This window comes from Mugil cephalus, chromosome 16 (assembly GCF_022458985.1).
Source record: "Mugil cephalus isolate CIBA_MC_2020 chromosome 16, CIBA_Mcephalus_1.1, whole genome shotgun sequence".
In the NCBI taxonomy this organism is placed as follows: Eukaryota; Metazoa; Chordata; class Actinopteri; order Mugiliformes; family Mugilidae; genus Mugil; species Mugil cephalus.
The window spans coordinates 6,723,846-6,749,322 of NC_061785.1; the positions used below are offsets into that span (position 1 = coordinate 6,723,846).

General features: G+C 41.8%; 1 protein-coding gene across 3 annotated transcripts in view; it reads right to left on the reverse strand.

The window, feature by feature from the left end:
- Nucleotides 1–1,076: 1,076 nt before the first annotated feature.
- LOC125021993 (testican-2-like) overlaps nt 1,077–25,477 on the reverse strand; it is a 47,171-nt gene continuing 22,770 nt past the window's right edge. For 2 of the 3 annotated variants that reach the window (XM_047608230.1, XM_047608227.1), the window contains 9 exons: nt 23,529–23,574; nt 13,301–13,415; nt 8,738–8,846; nt 8,121–8,235; nt 7,285–7,404; nt 6,968–7,186; nt 4,255–4,317; nt 3,186–3,323; nt 1,077–2,047 (listed from right to left, as the gene is read on the reverse strand). In XM_047608230.1, the coding sequence (XP_047464186.1) occupies nt 1,899–2,047; nt 3,186–3,323; nt 4,255–4,317; nt 6,968–7,186; nt 7,285–7,404; nt 8,121–8,235; nt 8,738–8,846; nt 13,301–13,415; nt 23,529–23,574 (1,074 nt within the window). In that variant the 3' untranslated portion in view covers nt 1,077–1,898. The remainder of the gene's footprint in view (nt 2,048–3,185; nt 3,324–4,254; nt 4,318–6,967; nt 7,187–7,284; nt 7,405–8,120; nt 8,236–8,737; nt 8,847–13,300; nt 13,416–23,528; nt 23,575–25,477) is intronic. The other variant, XM_047608229.1, reaches the window with a different exon arrangement.

The window sequence follows — 25,477 nt, forward strand, 5'->3', positions numbered from 1 at the left end:
GTGGTGGACCTTTATCATAAATGTGGCTTTAAAACCATAGTAACCGGAAATCCTCTAAGTTTGCTCAGCAGGTCATTTACAGTGTATTTATATACATGATCACTTTTGAAATACATTTAACTAATCTGTTTTTAAAGGAGTAGCTCGACATTTTGGCAAATATGCTACATTTGCTTTAAGTTGGACATCATCACCATGAAAATACTTTTTTTTTATGGCTAGTTGCCACGGACACTAGGTGTGAGTGAACAACAGTTCCATTGTCATTCATATTTACGCTCTTTTAGCTAAGATTTGGTCTCCACCAACTCTACCACTAGCTAGATGCTAACAGTCTGTCTGCTGCTAGGTGCTACACTGAGGTAAAATCGGTATCAAGCAGCCGTAAAGCCCAAGGAAGTGATGTTATTAACAAAACGTCCCTGTTTAAGGACTGAAAGAAAGCGGACTGAGCTAGCTTAGACAATTGCAATGGTAACAAAATCCAGTTAACGTAAAATTTAAGTAATTATTTTTACAGGTGTTACATGGAGACTGTTGATTTCGCTCAGGACGTGATTTCCTCAATAGCCTGGAGGATGACTCTTTCCAAAAATGCAATGTGATATTTGCTTCAGACCCCGTGCAGGCAACAGGAATTATATTTTTGAGTTGTAGTATGGTTTTGAAGCTCAACCTGTCGCCATCTTGATTAAATTAACTCTTGAGACCAAGACATTTTTTCGTACTTTTGGATTCAGCCTCAAGTGGCTATTTGAGGATTTCTCCATCCCGTACGTATGCTACGCTATCTCAAGAACGCTACAATAGACTTTCTTCAGACTCACAGATGATGTGATAAGAATTTGGTGGTGTTTGTTGACAAACTATCTCAGGAACGCCTGAAGACATAGGTCTTCAACGGGAGGTCCGTGACCCCTATGGGGTCTGCGGAGGTACTGCAGCGGGGTCGCAAAATCTTTGGTTGATTAGACATTTTTAATATATTTTTTTTATTTCCCCCCACAAATTTAAATGTCTTTAAATAGACATTAACATGAATCCAACATATTTTAGTAAAAGGATAGGGGATAGCTTAATATTGAATGCAAAATGATAATAATAATAATGTAAATTTTATAAATAACACTGGGTCGAATTTAATATAGAACACATATAATACGTAGGGGGTCCCCACTTAGTCTCTCCATCAGTTTGGGGATCCTTGGCCTGACACCTGCCTTAAGGGACCTTGGCACAAGCTAGAATCTGGTGGGTCACACAACACGTCTGAACAGATAAAAATGAAAGTTGTCGCCTAGTTGTTGGAGGCATACGGTGAAAATTCAGGTTTTTTTTTGAAGATAGTGAGCGTTTGAGGTTTTGCGATGCAACTGTTTTCTAATTCTCAATGGAGCTAAGCTAACCATTCCCCGGCTTTCTCTGTAAGAAAGCAAATAAACCTATTTGCCAAAATGTCGGACATTTTGTTTAAACTCAGATTTCTTGTTATTTCCAGTGGGAGGGAAGCTCTAATACTCAAGCAACTGTTCACACAAATACAAAATTACTGGTAATCTCTATATGCATAGATGGCGGTCGTACAAGATAGGAACTCTGATGGACTTTAGCTACCTATGGCGCAGTAATCAGTGGGTCCCACTTTTCAGGACAGCAAATCAAAAAGCTCTGTTGCTCAAAAAACAGAGAGTAGAATGAAGCAATTACACATATCTAAGACAAAAATAAAAATAAACTGGTCATCACCTCAACACTGGACCTGCCCAGCACTACATATCCCACCAGGACAACTCCCATGCCTCCCCGGTCCGATCCCAAAATCCTTTGCCTTAAGAAGAGAGCCATCCCTGTAGATTAGCAGGTCAGCAGCTGTGCTCTCTGCGTGGGGTCAGACAGTTCTACCAGATGTATCCTCCATCGTCTGCCTCAGCCTCCTCCTCTTCCTCCTCTTCCGCCTCCTCCCCATTGTCCTCCGCCTCCTTCTCCTCCTCCTCGTCTTCCCACCCGACTCCGCTCCCAAAATCTCCAGAGTAGCCGGCAACTTCATCTGGAAATGGATAAAATTTATACAGAAAATTCGCAGGTTTCATCTTTTCAAAAACAGTTACTTTTCTTTGGGTTTTGACGTTTGATCAGACAAAATACTGAGCACGGATTCTAGTGAGGATGTTTCGCTGGGCAATTTCCACTCATTTCTGACATCTTATGGACATAATTTATAAAGAATTTCTATCAATAGACCCCTTCACAGTTTGTAAACAATGTGACGTTTTTTGAGGGGCGTGGCTTAGCTGGAGGCAAAACAACGGTTATACAACGGTTAGCATATTTCAACGGACTGTTTTGGCAAGAATGGACGAGGAAAACGCAGAGACCGTGAGTGTTATTTTAAAAAGTTGACTCTGACTAATGGGAATACATTCACGATGTGACCAAAGGAGGACATGGAGGGGACGAAGTCTGGTCTGTTTATCAAGTGAAGCCTCTCCAACAAAAACATTACAAAAAGTAAGTGGAACCACTGTGGAGGGTAACGTAGCAAATGCAACTTCTGCTTGGACACCCCTAAAACATGCTGTCATAGCTAGCGGTTAGTATTAGCATTAACATGTAACAAGAATTCCCCAAATGATGATTAACTTAACGTAATTTCAGTCACAATTTAGTCTAACACATAACGTTATCCAACGTTACACATTAATCTTATCTGATATGAAGTGCGCACATTGTTCTTGATTGTCTCACTCCAGTCCTTTCTTTTAATCACCAAAGCCAAAACAAAGTTGTCTGCGATTGGCAGTAGTTGGTATGCAAGACGACAATTTAACGATTGAAAGTGACAGTGTTCGCCTCCAGCTTCCCTCTGTTTTGCCTCCAGCTGACGTTGTGACATCACAGTGACGCAGGCCATGAAGGAGTCTATTTTTTTCTTTTTTTTTAAATATTAAAAGAAATTTGAAAATGTAGACAAAATACAACTGTCAAACTTTCCATAAAACCATAAAATACTTGAAACATTAGCAGATTTGATTAAAAAAATCTGTTGATACAATTCTAACAGATGATTGTAGAATTGAAAAAAAAAAAAAAAAACTCCAAGGATTGAACCACAGACAAAAAATAATACTTTCCAAGTGTCCTTTGGCATCCAGTGTGAGTAATATCCTTCTGCCCAGTGCTCTTACCGCAGTCCGGGTTGCCATGGATTCTGGTGCCCATCATCTCTCCACCATGCTGGTCGACGCACCAGCACTCTCCTCGGCTCTGGTCACACTGCACTTTCCTGTAGTAGCCGTCCTCATCGCAGCTGGGAATGTACATCCCTGCAAAAAAGTAGTGCACATGCCCATTTCCTGAACTGAACGTTCGTACCCACAGCACACGCAGCTTGTCTCATGCTCCAGATGAGCGGGGCTAATGAAAATGCCTGCAAACCTCAGCGACCATCAGTATTTATTTTTTTTTTTTTTTGGCAGAAAATGCCACAGAGACAGAAACATCTTCCCCTGTTTGTTTTACACGAGCGTGCATATGCTGGGGGGATGTGATTTTACACGGCGCGTTGGCACGGTGTGCTTCGTTGTGTCACGAGAGTGGCAAGTAAAAATGTAGTGACAGCCTCGGTGACAGAACTCCGCCGCTTCAGCCTCCCTCAGGACGCTCTTGTCAAACCCGAAAGCGAAGTTCTCTAACGAGCGCAAACCATCCCCACTCCACCCCACCCCCCCCGAGAAAACAACAGAAAACAACAAGAAAGGAGATGAGCGGAGTTTCAAGGAAGGAAGAACAGATCTCTGCGTTTGGAGCTGGAGACAGAAAAGCAGCTGTGCAGCAGTATGCCGAGCATGCTGGGTAGATGCTAAGCGTGCGGTTTCTCGGGGGGCCGAGCGTCTCCGTTAGCCTTGTTCTTTCCAAGAGCCAGCGCTGCCCCTTAATCCCCCACCAGCCTGATTAGGGCCTAATCCCGGCCTTGTGCTTGTGATCTCTTTAATGAGCCTCCTCCAGCTTCTCGCCTGCTGCTCCAGGCGCTTTGTTACATAAGTTCGCCCCGAGGCCCGCAAGCGAGAGCGAGGGCAAACGCCAGTTAGACGGATCGGCCCACGGGGCAATTGTTAAAGGCGTGGTGGTGTAGCTTTGAAAAGATCTGAGATGAGCGACTGGTTAGTTCTTGTCCAGAGGCTGCTAAATAAAGTATTAAAAAATCTTTAAATGCATGCGTGAACTTTGGTGCATTGTGATGAAAAATGCATTTACCGGGCTTCTTCTTGGCCGCCTCCTGCACTTGGATCCGTTCCAGCTCGGCGAGGCACGGCGGCTCTGCGAGGATCAAAGAAGAAAAGTGATGACAGGCCATACCTAAAACAGCCCTGCTCAAACTTTATCTCAATCAATGCTCTTTGTAATTACACTTTTTGTCCGTATCGACTTCTTTAAGGCGTCTTATATTTCATCCCCTGCAGCGTGATCGATTGCGAACAGCTTAGGTGAAAGAACATATGGATGTGTTCGGAGAGTGACAACAAAATGAGCTGAACCTCTAGAGTGGATAGAAACAGAAACAAAGAAGACACTTTGTATCAGCCCCCCCTCCCAGGGCAATAAACTTTCTCTTTGTGGATCTTTTCTGTGTGCTATTAAGATCTGACGATGAATTCAAGCCTTTTAAAATGAGAATTTATGATAAAATAACAGCTAAATGGATGTAAAACCATTATTAACTAATGGCTTAGTGTGTAGCAGTTCTCTAAATATTAATATCTAGAGATCAAAAATCAATTATGGAGCTTGTGTAATCTCTTGCATGCAGGTTTATTGCTCGATCAATGGGATAATCAGCGCGCAAATCAGGTTACTCCCAGAATGTCCTGCATTTATTTAACAAAGGTCAAATGGTGCAGATGTGGCACAGCTGAAATTTGAGATTAAGTACTCTCCACAGAGGAGCTGGATCGTTTTATATTTTACAACATGATAAATATTGAGGAAAATTACTCCACATATAAGCTCGCGGGGTATTTTTAGATTAAGTCCATGATCATTTTGGCTGGCGTCTCTCTCTCGTCAACGGTAATCAGCTTGCGACTACTGTTGCAGCTGGAAACTGAACGGAAAATCAAGCCAGAAATAATCACACTGCGGTGACGGCTGCAGCATTCGAGCCTTGTTCCTCGGAGAACGGGAGAAGATTTGCGAACTTGTCCTACATCCCAGTACAGACAAAGAATTGGTGTTGTTCAAAGCCTCCATTCTAAGAGAAAGCTGTTTACAGTGGTTCCTGTCGCAGTGGAAACTCAAGGAAATCTGTGGTGAAAGAAAGACGCTGTCAGGCTGAAAGCGGAGGCTTTTGGGTTGCATTTTCTGCAGCACGGTGGGAACAGAAAGCTCAGTAGCGAGCAGAGTTCAGGGAGGCCATTAAGACGGGACTGCCGATTGACCGGAGAGAGGGATTCTCAGATAACAGAGGCCAAGAACTGATTGAACAGAAGGATGACGGATAATCATGCTGGGAATACTGTCAGACCTGTATAAAATGATGAATGGGTGGTTGAACACCAAAAGTTTTAGGAAGAAAGGAGCATCTGAAGATATAGATTATAAACCCAAGTGTCAAACATACGGCCCGTGGCCCAAAAGCGGCCCACCAGAGGGACTAATCTGGCCCACGGCATGAATTTGCAAAGAAAAATTTGCAAAAATTACATATAAGACAAGTCCTCTGTTTTAGTCAGAGAAGTAGATAGAACACAACTAAACTAAAGAGTGGACAGCAACGAGTCCAAATATACTTATCATTCCTATTTTATTAAAGGTAATCATTCTCCTAATTTACCTGATATTCTTTGCACTAAAACAAATCTGTTACCTATTGACAATCTGCACGTGACGTCACGTTCCACTCGAGTGATATTGCATCATGTTACGGTAGCAGCGGCTAGCTAATACATAGCTGTAATGCTAACATAATTGGTATGTCTTACCTTTGTCATTATGATTATGATTAGGACATTTACAGGTCGGTTATCAAGATGAAATAAAGAAACAGTTATAATTAGTTCAATTTATTTTGACCCATTTATTCATATATTTAAACTGCTATGTCTCTAATGTCAATAGCAGCGCGTCAGGCTACCGTTACATTTTTTGTCTCATTCATAATAATAATGTTTTTGGGGACAGCTTTAGCCGGAGGACAGGTCATCCCCAGAAATCGTGGATGTCAGGTCACTCTACATTATGAGGTACATATCTCCCTGCTGTTAGATATCGGTAACCCAATCACCTGTACCTTACCTATTGGTAACCATCACTTAATTTCAGAAGAATAGCTACTCATCCGTTGCATCATTTCATTTGTTTTTGTTGTTGGGTTTAGAAGTTCCTAGTCTATCTATCACTTTCTGCCGTTCATCATGGCAACATCTCCCACGTCAAGTGATAACTGTGACGTGTCTGCGAAGAGTCAATAGTTTATTATTCTGTTATGTTACTGGTTGGGTCCGCTTGAGATAAAACTGGGCTGTATGTGGCTCCCGAAACTAAATTAAACTGTAAAAATGTGTTTTTTAGGAGGCATTCATTTTGACTTGCTATTAGAAGTGTATTTTCTTTTAACTTCAGTTAGGGTTAGCGAGTTGTTTCCACCTTTATCCCAAGCTAATTTCCTCTTGACTCTGGCTGCGCTCTGTGTTATTTACCTTCCTTTCCACCAAATCTGACTGTTAGTCATGTAAAACTGATCATTTCACCTTCTTCAGTTTTTACAAATGCTCATTTTATGCCATTTCTTAGCGATCACAACCCGTCTGTTCTGCCACTCTGCGCTGAAGGGAAGAGGAGGTGGAATCAACTGGTGTCAGTGCAAACCTGCGTTTCCCCTCTGATCAAACCTTGCCTTTCTTTCACCCATTTAGAGATTTGACTTAAAAATAGACTCGGCAGCTCCCTCCCTCCCTGCCTTCTCACTCACTTTCTCTCCAGAAGCAGAGGCACCACTCCGCCGTGGAGACCTTTCCATCCTTGTAGCTGTCGCAGGAGTTGAAGAAGGGTCGGATGCAGACCTCGTACTTGTCCAGGTTGATGGCAGCCAGCTCGGCCTGGTCCAAATACAGATCGTTGTTGGTGTCCAGCTTCGAGAACATCCACCCGATGGAGTCCTTGCAGCTAGCGACCAGGCTCTTGTCCAAAACTGTCAGTGATAACAGCATAGTCTGGTTTAAGTTATTGCATAAAGTGAGTGAGCTGTAAGGCTGCGGGGAATGAATCTGCTTTTGTGGAGTTTCTAACCCGAAGCGGTGCCAGCTCCAGGCTTGCCAGAGTTATTCTGCTTCGCGTTTCCATGAAGGAGTTGGAACCAGTCTCTCAGGCGGTCTCCCAGGTCTGCCAGGTCCTGGCCGGTGCAGCTCTCTAAAGGGGCAAAAAAAAAAATAGGGAATCCCACCATTCAAAGCTCTGGTAGATGCTCGACAGCAACCTGACATTTTACTTAAAGACCAGGCTCAGTGCTGCTTTACGCCGCTCTTCCTGACGTAAACGGAGCTCATGACATCCGGGCTGCTGCACACTCATGGTTTACTTAAGAGAATGATCTCCTAATCACAGAAAACATCATTTCACAATTAAGTCTGTGGCAGCAAATTGCAGCAATTCAACAGATATCGACTTTCGGCTCCAGGCTAAGCACTAATTCCAGGCCCCCGGATGAAAAACAGGAGTAACATTTCATCTGTTTGATCAATTGGCATTTTCACATGGCCGAGAGCCTGGACAATCAATACTGTTTGGCTGCAATGATAGATAGTGTACACTCTAAATAATTAATTACTACATGATTGAAAGAGCAGCTTGACCACATGGGGGATATTTGGCTAACAGTAATCTCTGAAATTGGCGAGTATTGATCCTGAAGCGAGCGCTGGTTTCGATTGGTTTCGCGAGGATATTAGAGCGTCCGTGCTGTGTGTGTGTGTGTGTTCGCCGGTGCGTCATAGCTTTCTGTTTTTGAAAGGTTGACTCATGAAAAGTGATGACAGGCAGGCAGATTTGAATCCTCCCAAAAAAAAAAAAAAAAACAAGCGAGACGCATAAACAGGAAGGAGGGCGAAAGAAAAACAGTCACTCGCCACGTTTCGTGTCGGTGTTCGTGACGCTGACGGAGGCTGTGGCGCAGGGGCAGAATCCAGAACACATGATGCTCAACTCTTTGCCCGTGAGGCAACCCTGCTGCTCCAGCTTACACTGTAAGAAGAGGGAGAGAGAAAGGAAAGGATGCAGTTAAAATATTTATGAGGGTGACCGCAGGAAAAAGAGATTGCTCATTCAGATGAGACACTGCACTTAGAGGAAGCCGGCGAGAGTGAGCTGTCATTTTCCCTCCGCCGTCTGAAGCAAGGTCAAAATTAAAAACCGTACATAAATCAATAAGGAGCCCTGGCAGCGGCCGGTCTACGGCGACGCCGCTCAAAACCACGTCAGTCGTTAATCACACGGCCACGTCGAGCCTTTTGCACTTGTCCTCCCGCGAGCTGTGATGAACTGCGGTGCCCTGCTGCGCCCACGTATATATCAGCGCGGCAGGAAACAGCACTTGACTGGACTCCTCTCATTATTTAACGTGGTGACACGGGCAGTCTCTGTTTCTTTTTCTTTATTTTTTTTTTTTTTTTGTTGTTGTCAGTAATACAGCAAAGTGAGCGATTTCAAAGAGAGATGCTGGTTCAGATTATTCTCTTTTTGTTACCTGGGAAGCGTAGTTGTGTCCATCGGAGCCGCACACAGGTGAGGAGGCGGCCACGGGACAAGGCTTGCAGGTGTTTTCGTGGGCGTCCGGCTGCCCCGACTGTTTGACTCTGAATGCGGGAGAAGAAATAAAGTTAATAATTATCACAGATTTTTATCAATGATTTCTGTCTCTGAGATGCTGCTCCAACGACAGTGGACGGGTTTCGTTTTGTGGTGTTTGCAGCACAGATAACACTTTTTTTAGTTTTAATGTTTGCAATGTTAGCAATGGAAAGTTGTCAACAGAAATGTCATTAGTTCTTAATCAGGCACCACTGAAGTGATTGCAGTTCATCCAGAGGGAAATATGAAGGTCTTTATAAATGTGGACGGTGGAACAGCTCCTCAAAAGGGAAGCAAAAGCAAGTAGAGCTCCCCCTGGTGACTGGCTGCGGTACAGGTCATACGCTCCACCCCCCTCCATGTTAGTGGATGGAAAATTACTTTTTTCTTTCAAGGATATTTCTGTCGTTTTAGGTAGTTAATATAACGCTGATTCATGTTCAAGTGTCAGTTTTTGCTGGATAAGTTTTAGTTAGTTATTTGACGCTATGGAAACAGGACGTGACATAATAGCGGACCACCAGTTGCCATGCCAACTGCTCCTTAAGGTGGACGAGAGCTGTAAAAAAAATAAATGAACCAATTCAATTTTAAAGAAGTGATAGATGACATGAGGACTAGATGGTGTGTGCACCACTTTTCATGCCAAAACCATACGAAATGTACATGTCCACTCTCGGTTGAACTCAACATGCTCTTAGGTATTTAGGTATTTACCTAAGAGAAATGGCACTTCCAGATTTTTTACACCACTACTACCCGGTTCCCGTCAAAGCTTGAAAGCACTTAATGTTAAGTTGCTTGGGACAAAGAGATCTAGTAAATAAGTGTAACAGAGCGGGACATTATTTGGGAAACATACGCACCTCTTGAATTTTTTAATCTGTAAAAGCTGCAAGCGACACAAACTAAATCCCATCCCACAGGCGTCGGAGGCGGATATCTAACACCCTGATAAATGAAAAACAATATGCTCTACACGGTTAGACTCCCTCATCTTTGGAGGGGGAAAATATGTTTGGGAATTTGTGTGGAACAACCCTTTAATATTCACCAGCTCTGAGACCAGACTTACAAAATCTCCTTCAACAGTCTGATTTCAAACCCAAACTGGACTTTTTAATGATAAATGTGAGGAAATCATAACCCTCACGAGTTGACTGACTTCATGTTCAGAGGAGCACGAGCATCAGGCTCTGCCACGCGACCACTTAGCGATGCTAGGACGGTTTAGCGTGCTGCCGTTTGTGCTTATTACCCATTATTCGACACCGCTACTCTCGTCTCCGTGGAGTGACTCTGTAAATGAAGCACTTTATTGAAAAAAAGATAAATGCCTGTCACCGCAGATAGACTTTGCAGGTAGTAATAATTCACTCCATTAATTCTTTTCAGCCCGGAGCCCCTGCTCATTTGTTTTTCAGTCGCAGTGGAATGAAAGGGTGAGGAGACAGATAAACGCCTTTTCGCCGAGATTTACCACGGGCTTCTGGAGCTATTCTCCGTCTGAAATAAAAATTCTGAGCATAAACGCAAGTGGCTCATGATTAACCGGCCCGAAATGTAAAAGATTTTTCTATACACTTTGCCATACAGTTGCCATGGTTTCCACTTCCACACTCGTTTATGTAGCGTGTTTTGTAAAACTGCTCATTTGCCAACATACGGCGTTGAGTAGATTACACAGTATGCCCTGCACTGTAGTGGTCTGAGATGTAAGAGCACTGTTGCTAAGTGATGAACAACAAAATGGATGTTTGTTTCCATTATTTAAGAGCACAGATTGCTTCCTCTGCACTTCAGAGTTGTAGGGGCATGAAAAGGGACTCAGCCTCTGAATAAGTGATGCGGATCGATACTGAGATATCAATACTTCCGATACCAGGTCTTTATGCTCTAAAATCGATTCTCAAATCAAAATATCGATACTTTTCGATACTTCAGTCATTGGAGGTGATGTAGGAACACAGTGGAAAGTAACTAAGCTATTGAGTAAACACCTCAGGTTAAACCACAACACAGAATATGAGGCATTTACGATGAGGAGGACAGAAGAGGAGAGAACAGAGTCACAAGTTTTCATTTTGTTTTAGTTCTTAATAGTTAAACAATAATTTATTTGAATGTTGTTATTATTTTGTTTTTTATTTTGTGTTTAAAACACCATTTTCACATATTTTGTATGCTTGCGTCTCTGTTTTTACTGTTGCTGTATTCTCGGCTATAAAGTAAATGAGGCCAATATCACAATATACTTCAGAGTTTAAGATAAACGATTAATTACTCTGATGTCTTGTATTCTTCTTTAGTATCAGATCAGAAAGTAAATCGGTGGTATCGAACATCACTACTCTTTTCTTATTCATTAACCCAATCTACTTACATACTACTACTTACAAGTCATTAAAAATGAAAGCGAATGTTTTGACACAATGCTCCAGTTGTACTTTAGCAAGCTGCTTGTGCACCATTGCTTTGTAACCCTCTTGTATACTCGCCAACCCAGATGCTTCCGAGTGGAACAAGCAGAACATAAAAGTAAAGCCAGCGACAGGACGAGAGATCACTCTTCTTGCTGGTATCTAAAAAGTCAACGACCGCCGCTCCAACTGGGTTCACCTCAAAGCCAGCCACCAGGATCATCAGGATGGTGAATTCAGTTTCAGGAAGCTGTGCACTGGGTTTTCTTGGGACAGACATCACAGAGACCTCAAAACTGAGATTAGCTGGCGTGCACACTTCTCATTTGGAAATGTTCATCCACATAACTCACTGAATTCCTTCAACACTGCATGGTCACTTGTTGCCTGTATGCACAGGTGGATTATTAGCATGGTTGCTGATGTAATGCTGAGATTCGTTGAGCGATTTCACCCAGAACTAAATTGTAATTTACTATATTTAATATACTTTGTCTCTCACCTCTGACTATCGCACCAATTTCTTCCAGAATGAGTGGCCCACCTCGTACATACGTAGCAACATTTAGTTTAGAGTTGACGAATATTCGTCGTCCTTTAATTTCTGCTTCCAGTCCACAGAATCCTTTTGGGAATATTAGCTGCTAAATGTTCCACTGTGTTCACCAGATGCCTGATATTTCTGTTTATTTATTTATTGCTGAAAACAGCTGCCCACATCTACACATTTACACCATATTATACCAAATCAGTGACAGTGAAGCTAAAAAGTAAACAAATTAAAGAGCTCAAAGACACTAACAGAGCTGAGGGTAGGTCATAATCTACATACTTGCACATAGAAATCATTTGATCTACTGGTTATTATACTACGGTTTATATATTTAGTCACTTGTTAAGATCCGTTTACATTATGACCACCTTCCTAACATTGAAGATCAACACTAAAACACACAGAAGGTCCCACCCAGAGATGAACCATTGACCTGGAATCATGGCCGGTGCTTACCAATTAACCGATGGGCCTCTGTGCTTCATCACACAGATATTTGATTAGTTTGGGATCTGGTGAATTTGGAGGCCAGGTCAACACCTTGTGCTGTACTGACGTTCGGTACCACTGATTTTCTTTCCGATCCGATATTGAGTAAAATTCAGGCAGAGAATACAGTAACACAAATAATTAAACACAAACGTCATGTCCAAAAGTTTCCCCAACTGTCAGTGGTTTTAATGTTGTGGCTGATCGGTGTACACTCTATACAATATGACATGGACACAGTGAAAGCCTCAATTTGTCCCAGAGCTTTGATGATGGTTGACCAAACTTTAAATGTGTGAACAGTGAAGTACATTTTTGTACATTCAATACGTCTGTTTTAACTTAAAAACACTGTACATGTACGAGTTCACACACTTGAGGATAAAAAAATACAACAACTAAGTAATAGTGGCCTCATCATTTATTGATACTGAGCCACAGGAGTTCGTTAATACATCATGCATTAGCTCATCGTGAGTCACGAATTAGCCGGGAATTTATTAATCATGAGGTACGCACCCCTGACATTAAGTGTTACCCATTAAAATAACGCCCCTAACATACGTCTGACACGAGCACAATCGTTCTAATAAGAACGAGTGAATCCTTCGAGCAACTGCGCACTAAATTCTGAATTAAGATCCCTCGACTTTATACGAGGGGAATATTTTAACAGGCTCTGAATTTATGCAACAATCAAAGAACTTAATAATTTAAAATCTTCTGCAGAGCAGAATTGTAATTTACACAGCTTAATGCCGTCTAAAAATTTAAGTCAAATAAAGTGCTTAGTGGTATTTTAACATTAAGTGGCTCTAAACGACTCCTCTAATTAATCTTTGCACCATTTCGGCTGCACTCACGGCTCCCTCCGGCCCCATCCCTGATCTTAATCAATAGCTCTCCGACAGCCCATCGCGGGGAATATTAACCACAAACTTGTCCATCCTTGTCTGCGTGCAAAAGAAAAAAACAGCAGGGCTGAAGCTCCTCCTACCTGTGCTCCAGTTTCTTGCGATTGACACACATGGCCCTCTGGTAGCCCTGAGCGACGCACACCTTATGGCGGCTGCACTTCACATTCTGGCACGGGTCCTTGGTGGTGTCGACTGCTGCAAAACAAAAACAGCAGAAAAAAAAAACGAGAACGCGGCGCCGTCAATCACACCTGAGGTATTTTCGGTCTCTGTTTTTTTGTACACGTCGCTGCACAAACAAGTCTGAATTATCTCCCATGCGCAAAAATAATCAATCTCTCACGCGGGCTTGAAAATCATGAAATGTGCACAAATGAGTGTATTGATTATAAAGTCAGCACTGCTGAAAACAAGGAGGCCTAACTGTCATCGTGGAGGCAGCCCATCGTCGATAGCGCTGCCCTGGAGTCTCCCAACGTCTGTCTCTGATTTCAAGAAATCCTGACAGCACTGATTGAGCATCTCTTTCTCCGGGCTTGTCACATCTCACTTCCCTCCCCACTCCCCACATCAACTTATCACCGTCTCCCCTCCCAGCTTTCCTTTTCTGTCTCTCACAGAAAAAAGAAAAAAAACACACTCCATCTTTGTGTCACATGCGCCCTTTCTTTCTAACCTCTCTTCCCAGCCGTCTCCCGCCCTCCCCCCCGTGTTGCCTCTCCATCTCCAGAGTTGAACGGTTCAATGCTAGCCTCTTTTCCCCCACTGATGGACTTGAGATGGAAATAGCACCGCGTCCTCCGCCTCCCCTCGGCCGATGGTCAATGCCATCCGGAAAGGGACGGTGTCACACCGTCCCAGTCCATTTACCACCTTGACGGGGGGACACCTCGGGGTAAAAACCCACGGGATGCGTTTAAAAAGTGAGCTGCGAGCGACAGTCGCTGAAAGAAGTCTTTTAAGCTGTGACATCCTGAGTCAGCTCTGAGCGGCTGCTCTGTAGTCAACGCGGTCAACAGACGAGGCGGCTGCCACCCGGATCCCCGCAAATCCGACGACTAGGTGATACTTTCCTGCTGCAGGGAGGAGGCATGGGGGGAGCAGTGGACCGTTAAGGAATCAGAAAAATGACAAAGCAACTCTGAGGGAGTTGAGAAATACTGTGAGCTTGTGGTGCCTTTGTACTAAAAGACCATATATCAGCCCAAGCTGGCGGCGACTGGAGGTCATAAAGAGCCAGAGTCTTCTACAGAGTACTGTTTACTACGCTGGATCTGCGGTTGGTTCTGCTGGCTCGTCTGTTTGCGCATCTGACGGGACAGCAGGGTATCTCTTGGACCCGTTTAAATGGAAAGTCTAATTTCCTGAGTTGGGGAAACAGTTTACTTCAGACTTTGGCGAGTTTATACAGAGACGACATGGAGGCTACAAGCAAGACGTGTTGCATGACAACGATGAGATCAAAGAAAACAGATCAGAGGAAGCCGTGACATATGATTAATTAACAGTTTTAGCGCGTGAGAAGTGCGCATGCAACTAGCAAACGAGAATCATGTTTGACGCTAATGGTATAACCCGAGGGTCTTCAATGCTTCTTAGATCAAGGAGCCCCAAACTGATGGAGCTCCAACCTACTATATGTGTTCTATATGAAACTCGGCCTAGTGCTATATATAAATATACATTATTGTTATAATTTTGCATTCAGTATTAAGCTATTCAAATAAAACACAGGTTCAAATATTCGTTTTGTATTTCAAACATGTGCAACAGTTGTGTGGCCGTGCAACTGTCGTAAACATACCTGACATAAACATATCTACCTGGTGTATGTATAACTAACAGACAATAGTCAAAGTAACTAATTGACAGATTCAAGTTTTAACTTTAAACTTAGCTAAATGTAGTCAGGACAGTGAATCGCTAAGACAAGAGTCAGTGTGTAATATGCGGCCTTGTGATTGGCTCAGCAGCGATAGGGGCGGGGCCTACTGTGTACAGGAGGCTTAGATTGACAGGTCTGGTGTGGCGCTCTATGTGAAACGGTCATGTATCACCGAATGAGTGAAGTGCTGACTGATAAATAACTTCTTCTGACTCCATTTATCCCTTTACTAAAATATGTTGGATTAATGTTAATGTGTATTTAAAGATATTTAAATGAGAGGGAGAAAACTAAAAAATATATATAAAAAATGTCGAATCAACCAACAATTATGCGACCCCCCCCCTGCAGTACCATCGCAGACCCTCTGTTGAAGACCTATGGTTTAACATACAAGGTCTCAAATGGGGCTGGGTTTCTTAACAAAAGTTATCTGAGTTTAGTTCAATATGACCAAAAGTTTAATCCAAGGAACTAGTGATTTGTTGTAAGAGCAGATCTTGTAGATTTTATAACAGTAAATCTACATGCTGGGATAGATTAAAGATTCAAGAAACATAAAGAACTTTTGCCCGGCTTAATGGCACACATGAATACGTGGACATTTAAACAAGACTGGGATGCAATAGAAAAAACACTCTTAAGTAAAAAAACAAAAAATATGTACAAGAAAATGTACACATTAGATAGATGAAAAAACAGTTGGGTTATGTCACAGAAGGTTTATCGAACTTTGTATAGAGTCAAAGGTTTACAGCTTTCAGCTCTTGATTACATTCAGTCATTTACAGTATCTTTTTTTTTGGATGAGCTACTACTCTTTGTTTATTCAATTTGTTATTAACCTTCTGAGGGTGTCCTGTGGTGTCTGGCAACAGGATGTTGATGTCCTTTGGGTCCTGTGAGTTGAGGGGAGGGGCCTCTGTGGATCATCCCACAGATACTTGATCAGTTTGGGATCTAGTGAATTAGGAGGCCAGGTCAACACCACCATCACCATCAAGGAGTGTCATTGCTATGGGGTGGGGGTGTCTGGTCTGACCTAGGTGAATGCTACATGTCTATTCCAGGTCCAAAAGTTTCCCAGCAGAACACTTAATTGTCACAAGATGGTGACATCTCCTGTCAGTGGTCATAATGTTGTGGCTGATAGGAGTACATGCAGATGTTATTTTTATAATCTGGATTCAGCTTTTGAGATCTTCGTGGCTTCATCAAGGGTTTGTTAGATGTTAGTTTGACTTAACATGCTTCAAAAAAAAAAAAAAATGCACAACGTGCAATTGCAAATTCAACAGTAGCAACAATGAGTCGACTGAAGCACAGATTAAATAAACTCTCTGGTTTATACAATGAGCTCGAGCAACAGTGGTTCATAAAACAGAAGCTAACTTCAAAGTAGAACATCTACGTTAGTTAAGTCACAAAGAAAAAGAGATTAGTATCGGTGACGTCTATGTTAATTCAATTACAAACCAGTCTATCACACATGTCCTCCTGACTCAACAAGTAGCTCAAAGGCGGACCGGCCTGGCTCTGACGGATCGTAAACTCTCCATATAAAAGATTTTGTGACTACTTGACTTTTAGGCATTTTGTCATGATTTAACTCCGGCGGCTGAAATATAGACTCAGATAGTGCATGTGTCTCCTACTTCTCTTTTGATTTAAAACATAAAACCTCAGAGAAAATCGTCCTTCCACATATCACTTTGACTATTTCTTGCCAGTAATGAAAGTGCAGTCGTCTAATATTTTCAGTGTGCCTCGACGTTTGCAGCCAGCTCTCTTTAGTGGAAATCATCCTTCAGGTTTTTCCTCTGGTTTATCTTTTCACAGACTGTATATTTCATTCTCGGTTCCAACCAGAATACGAGGTTTAACATTTCATTTTGTTAACACAGTCTCCAGTCGTGGATCATAAACCTTCATGGAGACCGGGGTTATTTCAGGGAGGTGATACACCCTAAACTATCTGCGCTATCTTGTGTAGCACTTGATTTATTAATTTATTTATTTCGGCCACAGAGTAGTCATACCTTCAGTCCGCTCACACACACAAACCACAGCTAGGGGCTTGTGCAGCGAGCCATGAACTGAACCAGCTGAATGTGCTGTACGAGGAGGCGTCAAATAAAACCAGAAAAGCACTCGGAGAGCGAGCCCTCACCTCACAAGTCTCTGTAATAAACCTCTTTATATTTTATTTTTCATAATAAAAGATTTCTAACCTGCACGTGAACCCCCGATCTGCAATAAAAACCACACGGCGACATCCAATCATTGCTAGACTGTTTTCACAGAACAGGTAATAATTTACATAAAGAGAAGAGAAAGACTCACGATCTCCAAATTATACTTTTTTTTTTTAATTTCCCATCTGGAATTAAAATTATTTGTAGCTAAATTTATTTGAATTTGAACCAATTAACAATATTTACAAAAATTAGCTTGTAGTGGATATTTTGGGCCTTCGGACCTTCGGACCTTTGGATGGAAATGGGACTTCTGGGGGTTTCTGTGTCCTGTGAATGTTTTGGGGTCTTTGGGTCCTATGGAAAGACTTTCACTTCCACGCTGCAAGAAGTAACGCTACCGCAGGTCCTTCATCTCAACTGCCATCTGTATAACACTAACAAGTTAACAATAACTGTGAGACAATGTGCACAATAATCTACTTTTTTTTGCATTGCACTGCCTTTTCTTGCAAAAACTATCTCACCGTCTACATTTTAAATATTCCAATATTTAGCATTTTTAATTCCCATTCCACATTGTATTCATTATCAACATGTTACAATCCCTTGTGCCAAGATCCCAGGCAAAACACATTTAGAAGCCCAGTCCAACTGAAACCCAACCAGCAGGCTAGCAGTCAGCTAGCAGCTAGCAACCAACAAGAAGACACCAGCTAACTAGCCTAGCCAACATGTCTAAGTTACCTCCACACTAATGAATGTCATGTCCTATAGAAGACTGTACTGTTAAGAGACGGTCAGTATCATTTACTTCTAAACTGTGGTATTATGAACTAGAGGTATGTGGGGATTGACTCTTTGAAGACAGCCTAAAGTGGCCATTTGAGGAACTGCAGTATTTGGCTTAGTTTTCCAGCCCTGGATGTTTCTGATTTCTGCTGTATATATGTACATTACCCACACATTTATGTTCATATTTCATATTTACTCTTCTTTAAGGTCTGTTTTGTTCTCCACCAACTTGTGAGGGATATATCTGACTTTTCATCTGGCTGCTATGACGTTAGTCAGCTCTTTGCTAACATCAACCTCCCATCGGTAAAGTAAAGAGGGATTATTAGAGCTTTCTATCAGGAAAACAATGCTAGTACGACTTTCACATTATAGCCTATATACAGTCATTAGGTTCATTGTTGCTATGAAACTGTCAATTTTCCAAAAACATAAATCACCAACCTTGAACAATTACATTAATTGACCCTTGGTCTGACCTTTTACTAAATATGAAGTCGTTGTGTTCCCATAGAAACACAGTTGCGTGTTTTCAGTACAGTTTCAGATGGGAACGAGAAACCTCGCTGCTTCCTTGTACGGTATTTATAAGCACCTTCAAGTCTTCCTCCAAGCAGCAGCAGCAGCTTAACATCAAACACGTCCCTCATACAGCATTCTTATACACCCACTACATGCTAAAAATGTAATCCAAACACAGGATTTAATTTGCATTAAAGATCAAGTGTGGGTTCCCCCCTCACCTGCTCCTCTGGTTGTGTTTACATTGTGCCGCGGTGCGAATTCAGTGCAGGGCTCATGTGTGTGGGTGGAAGAGCAATTATAGGTTTTAAATCATCCTGTAATCAAGACAATAAAAGTGATGCAACTGAACTAAGCCTGTGTTCAATCTCTACGATTCTTCTTCTTCTGATTATTATTATTATTATCATTACACAGTGATTAGAACGCAGCTGCCTTTTCATCCAGCCCTGGCCTGTCGAGTTTGGACCATAAACAGTGTAAAGATCATTGGAACTGCTCCTCAAAAGTGAAGCCAAAGCAAGTAGAGCTCCCCCTAGTGACTGGCTGCAGTATAGGTCATAAGCTCCACCTCCTCCACGTTAGTGGGTGGGAATTAAAACACTAAAATACATGTCAATTTTTTTTTCAAGGATAGTTTTTGTGATTTTAGGCAGTTAAGTGTCATTTTTTTGGATATGTTTTAGTTAGTTATATGGCGCTATAGAAACAGGATGTGACATAATGACAACTACCAGTTGCCATGCCAACTGCTTCATAAAACGGTCTGTGGGGCTGTGAGAGTTGGATTGTTTTTTTTTAAAACAAGTATAGAGTATAACCCAACATGTCCGTGAAACCGGTGGAGGTAGAGCAGAGCATAGTATTAATTAAGCGGCTGTGGTCGGCTCATCGATATCGTGTCTCCACTCTGCAACCTTACTGATCAGACTCTGACACAAAACTCCCAAGATGGAGACGCCCACATCCCTCGGATAATAGCATCAGTTTGGCCAATGCAAGGAAGTGGAGACTCATATTTTTATACAATCTATGGTTAGGACGGGATCATCAATTTAAAGTCACATTGAATACATTTTTTAAGTAAAAGGTGGTTCTGGGCAAAATAATAGAAGAAGAAGCCTTAACACCCACTGGGCATATATTAAAGCATGTGTTAGACAGAACCATTTTACAAAACTGACATTCGCTGTCAAGACCCTTTATGTGCTTAGATTTAATTGAGGGTTGTTGAATTAAAGCAGTCTGCAGCGGTTACTCAACTCCAGTGGGGCGCTAAGATTATTTACTTGTCTAGCAACACACAAGTTAACTTCACATTCTTTTTAAAATCCGTTATGATTTCATTTATGGAGATCAATCACTAAGTGTAATTTTCTCTAGTTTCAGATAAAGTTTGCACAGTGCTGTCAATATAACTGTATATTCAAGTCATATATCTATATTTTGTTCTTATTTGTACACATATTTATATTAAATTCCTTTCTCCTCTTTTATTTTTTTTAAACTACTGTTTATGCTGAGCGTCTTGCAGAGCTGAAAACAAAATCTTGTTGCACTCTACCACCTGTTTTTCTGCGACAACAATATAGGATATTCTATTATATATTCTACTCTACACTATAAAGGAAGTCAAGGTCAAATATGGCCGCTCTAGTGTGAAGTCAGAGCAGAGACTTTATTGTTTTTGCTCTGAGCGGAGTGTGTAAAGTCAGCTTGATGTCTCAATCTGCTCACTTAATAAGCCACCGGAGGGTCTGAAGTCTCCTGTTAGGTCTTTTGTTCTATCCGGGGCCTTTCAGAGCCAACTTGCTTCGAGTCTCTGCTGTCTTGTCGAATTGCCAATGAAGAGGGCTCTGATCAATTAGGTCTGCAGAGATACTCCCAGAGGGAGCCGTGATGGGGATGAAATCAATGGTATTCAAATGAACGTCGCCCACATTACAGCAAGCCAGGCATTTTCTTAAGATTACATTAGTTATTCCCCCTGTTGTAAGAACAGATGACTGGGATAACGTCTAAAGCTGCCTCTTCTCACATCTTCTTCCTTTGAGGCAGTGTGGGCGTGGCATTACACCCGACCTCCCACACATCCTGCAGCAGAAAACAGGGGAACACACGGGTCTGCTAATTGGCCACAACGTGTACGAATTGTACATGTATAGCCTAGTATGCAAATTGTTTCACGCTGTACTTCCTTGTCCTGACCTTTCAAGGGTTAGCTCACAGCTGCATGCTAAGATGAGGGGGATTTCGCGGTTGAAATAAGCTCAGGAACAACTTAATGGCAGCTAAACCAAATGCACACTGGGATGAAATTGACGAACACAGTGGTAACTGTTATATTCGTTCATGTTGAATTGAGAGGAGCAGGAAACTTAATAATGAACACTCTTGGACAAAAGGCACTGCAGGGAGGGCAGGGTAGTCAAAAACACAAATACAAAATAGAAAAAGAAGAAGTTAGGAGCTGAACCGAAATACAAGGAACCCCTCTGCAAAGCAAAGGATAGGACGGACTGTACGGTATATGGCTTTAGAGGGGGTGATGAAGGTGAATCTAATGAGGTCGGAGCACACAAGGAGAAAAAAATCAAACAATCAAAGGAGGTAAAACTAAGATAAGAAACACCAAGGAAGAAGTTTACAAGATAAACAAGAAACAAAGGGCAAAAAACTCAGTAAGGGTTTTACAGAAAAAGTCCACACCACGACAACAACATAATGGGGGTCAACTTTGATATTGAACTCGTTAAACAGTCTCTCGCTAAATGAAAAGTGGCTGTGATGTTCTTCCTCTTTAAGACGTTGAGCTAATGTCTTGGGAAATAATTAATAGAATTTTTAAGGAGCTTTACGATTAATTATTATTATAACTAATTATATTACTCTGTAAGTCAAATTGTCATTTGTCCAATAAAATTCAACAAGGAGACTGAAAATGATGTACTTATACCAGTTAGCCAACATTAAAACCATTAACCAGGTTCGAGAACAAGACCACGAACCTGGTTAATGGTCGCTCTATTGCTCTATTTCCCCTGAGATGTGTCTCCACTCTGAGTCTGACTCCCTGGGTCCCTCATACCATCAATTGTCGACAAATTCCACCTCCTTCGTGTCTTTCCCTCAGCCCTTCTTATCCCATCCCTCCACACATGTCATCCCATTCCTTGACCCTTTCCAACCCATTTCCTCAACCTTCTTGTCATGGAAATTTTCCTCTCTGCTGGTGAGTAAGGAAATAGAGACTTCTGCCGGCCAACAAGGGTTTTATTTCTTTAAAGAAAGGTCAGTCGACACATTCTCCATCCCATCTTCTCAACCTTTTCCATTCCATCTTCTCAACCTTTTCCATTCCATCTCCTTCAACCCTTTCCATCCAATCCACTTGACTCTTTCCATCCCATCCCCCTCAATCCCTTATCATTCATCCCCTTCAACCTATCTTATTCCATCCCCTCTTATCCCTCCATACATTTCCCTCCTGTCCTCTCTACCAACATCTTTGCATCAATTAAAATGTCTTGACAATGTTCTGCTGGGAAAAGTTGGGTCCTGTCATTGATGCTACTTTCACGCATACCCCACCTCAAAACTTTGAGACACATGGAACAGCTAAAGGAACATGACAAAGAACCCCAGGTGCTGACCCACCGTAAAACAACTCCCTGGATCCCAATCCGATCAGCCAAGGAGCCGGAACAAGTGATCCATGGAAGTCCCACGCTGAAACCCACTGCACCCAGAGGACTCGCTGCCAATGTCCTTAATCCAGACACCACAGGACCATCCCAGAGGTTCCAGGTCTACGCCTCAATGGGTCAGACAGGTTTAGCAATACAAGAAAGCTCTCAATGTTACTAGGTTTTTTAAAAAATGTGGCTTGCAGGTATTCTTATAGTTGCACTTCCTCCCATGGCCCATTAGTGACAAGAGACAGAACCAGGACATGTAACTTAAAACTAAGGTTGTGTATGAAATGTGTGCAGAGATATGCACTTTCTCTTTTTTTATTATTTACATTGAATACAAAAAGAGCGTTTGACTGAAATATTGAAGAAGTAAACATGGTGTTCACATAGTCTCGTCCCTCCTCCACAACAGTTTCTAAAAGAGAGGTTGTTTTTTTCTCAGCTAGGAACGGACCCCGTGGAGAAAAATGAAGCCTGGTGGGAGTTCTGTGCTGAGCCCTCAGCAACAAAAGCAATTACTGTAGACTTTTCCAACTAATGGATCCGACTGAAGACTCAGCCTCTCCTTTCCTGAGTCACAACCATGTTGTCACCCACCACGAGCAATGACACCCGCACCCGGCGCTCGCCACAAGCTGCATGACCTCAGACAATGGCTGCCGCTAAAAGAAGTCAGCATTGTGATAATGTGTGTCACGTCATTTCATTGTCTAGAGCTGATGTACAAGGGAGACCATATAGCTTTTAATTATTCTAATGTAAATGATTGAGCAATGGAAACCATGGCTGCCAACCATCGCTGATCAGCCACAACATTATGACCACTAACAGGAGACCTGAATAACACTGAGCATCTTGTGACAATTCAATGTTTTGCTGGGAAACTTTCTTTTTATTCATGTGGATGTTACTTAGACATGTAGCACCGACCCAGACCAGATCAGAACCGGCACCCCCACCCCATAGCAATGACACTCTTTGATGACCCCAGCAAGATGGAGCCTGACACAGACACATAAACAGTTTAGGAATAGAAAGTGTTGACCTGGCATCTAAAAAAGAGAGACTGTGTTACCAGACACCAACTCAGAAAGCCCATGTCCATTCTCTGATAAGTCACTATTTTGGGGGCTCAAGGGAGACCTGTATCAGGAAGGTGGTCATAATGTTATGACTGATCAGTTTAATTATACCAGAAATTTGGGATCTGACTTACTTTCATCAGACCCGGTGTTCTCCTCCGTGTTTTTGATGTAATCATCCTGGAAAGAAAACATATTTGCATTAATGGATTTAGCAATTCACATTATGCAACTCGTGCTTGATTAAAATGCAGAAGAGGGCAAATAATCAGGGAAGATAAGAGAAAAGCAAAATGAAAGGCATGAATGGCACTTCAAAAACTGAGTGTGAGTTTAGAAATTCTAATTTACACAGCTCTTACACTGAATAGATTGTCTCTCAAGCGACAGAAGCAAATTATCATAACACACCTTTAGGATTGTCCTCAGTTCAAGGTTTAATTAAAATGAAATGTTCTGTGATATATTCTGCATGTTAGACTGACTGAGGTATCTTTATTCATCACACTAGATGCCAGAAAAATGAAATGGAACCAAGTTCTTCCACAAAAATAACGTGGAATTGTGCAAATGATTAATTGCTACAGAATGTCACTTCTTTTGCTGATGACACTGCATGTTATAAATAAAATTATTATAAGGTAAACAGATAAAAAAGTCCAGGATACTCAGTGATTAGGATACTAATATAAAGTTTAATTTTGCTTTTCATTGTTAAACCAAACCAATGGATGGATTTCTTTTTTTGTGTTCCTTTTGTGTTAAACAATACTCTACTAAAAATGCCTTCATTTTTCGCACAGCAATTGAATATTTCTTTTGGTTTATTTTGTTTCAATGACAGTTAATCACTCTTCCTGATCCTAATAACACTCACATACCTAAACTGCTACACATTTAAGCGCACTGCTAGGTCTGATTTAGGCACTGAGGGTCCCCACACTTAATGGAAATCACGGTGGCTGGGTGCCTTCTCAAGCTGTTTAAAACAAAACTAGCTATATTTTACACCTATGTTGTTGTTCAAAGTTTGGATATTTGTCTATACACATTAGATCTGATATTACAATTCATTTCTGTGTCATACATGCTGTGTGGTGGGAGGAGGGGACAATTTAGTTGAGTAACCAGATGATAAGATACATCTAAATCACCATCTGTGCAAACTTTTGTACATAAAAAGGAAAAATTATAATTCAGATTCAGATAAGTAAAACAGATTCTCAAAACATAAAACCTATAGGTTTGTTCTTTGTTTATTGTATTTGGTCTGTAATCCTTCCTTTAAAAGCAGAATTCCCCGTTTTTATGTGAGCACCATCAAGATTTTCCTTGATACTATTTTGCTGCTTAATTGTTCTCATCACTGAAGAAACCCAAAATTTACAGGTCCTTGGTTATATTTGTAACTCCAATTTTTCTGTCATACTCCAACTTCATGTAGTATCTCCTTCACCTGTAGCAAACAATCATTTGCTAGTTTATCTGGATTAGCGTAATTAGCTCAATGTCCATTTGGCGAGGGCTTGAATGTAGAAAATTTTGAATTGGGGACAAAGTATTAGGAAAAATGTCAGTCCGCGTTGCTGTCCAGCGATTTAAAAATTAGTTTGGAAAACTGAGGGACTACTTCCAAGGACAATAAGTCATAAGGATGATAAAAAGTGTTCTGTTGGGATGCCATTATAAGAAGCTTTCACATATATCCCAAACTCTCCATGGACGGGCCGAATCATATGAATCATTGGCTGTTTTAGCTTCTAACACAAAGTAAACAGCACAAAGCAAAAGTCAGAGAGCTTAAATGTATCTCGTAAAAGGAAACTTAACTATCCGAGCTCCTGTACTGCTGCAGAGGGAATATTTGCGAGCTAACTCTGTTTTTTAGAGTGTGTCCCTTGCGGCATCCGCGCTGGAATGATAATAAAAATCCTGCGCCCCTCCACCCCCACTCCTCACCCCCCACCCTCCCCTCCTTTCCTTGCTGTATCCATTCTGACCCATTTCTCTCTATGTCAGGACAGAGAGGATCAACTATAAAGTGGTTACTACTCGGCACGAGGCCCAGAGAGGACCCCGAGGA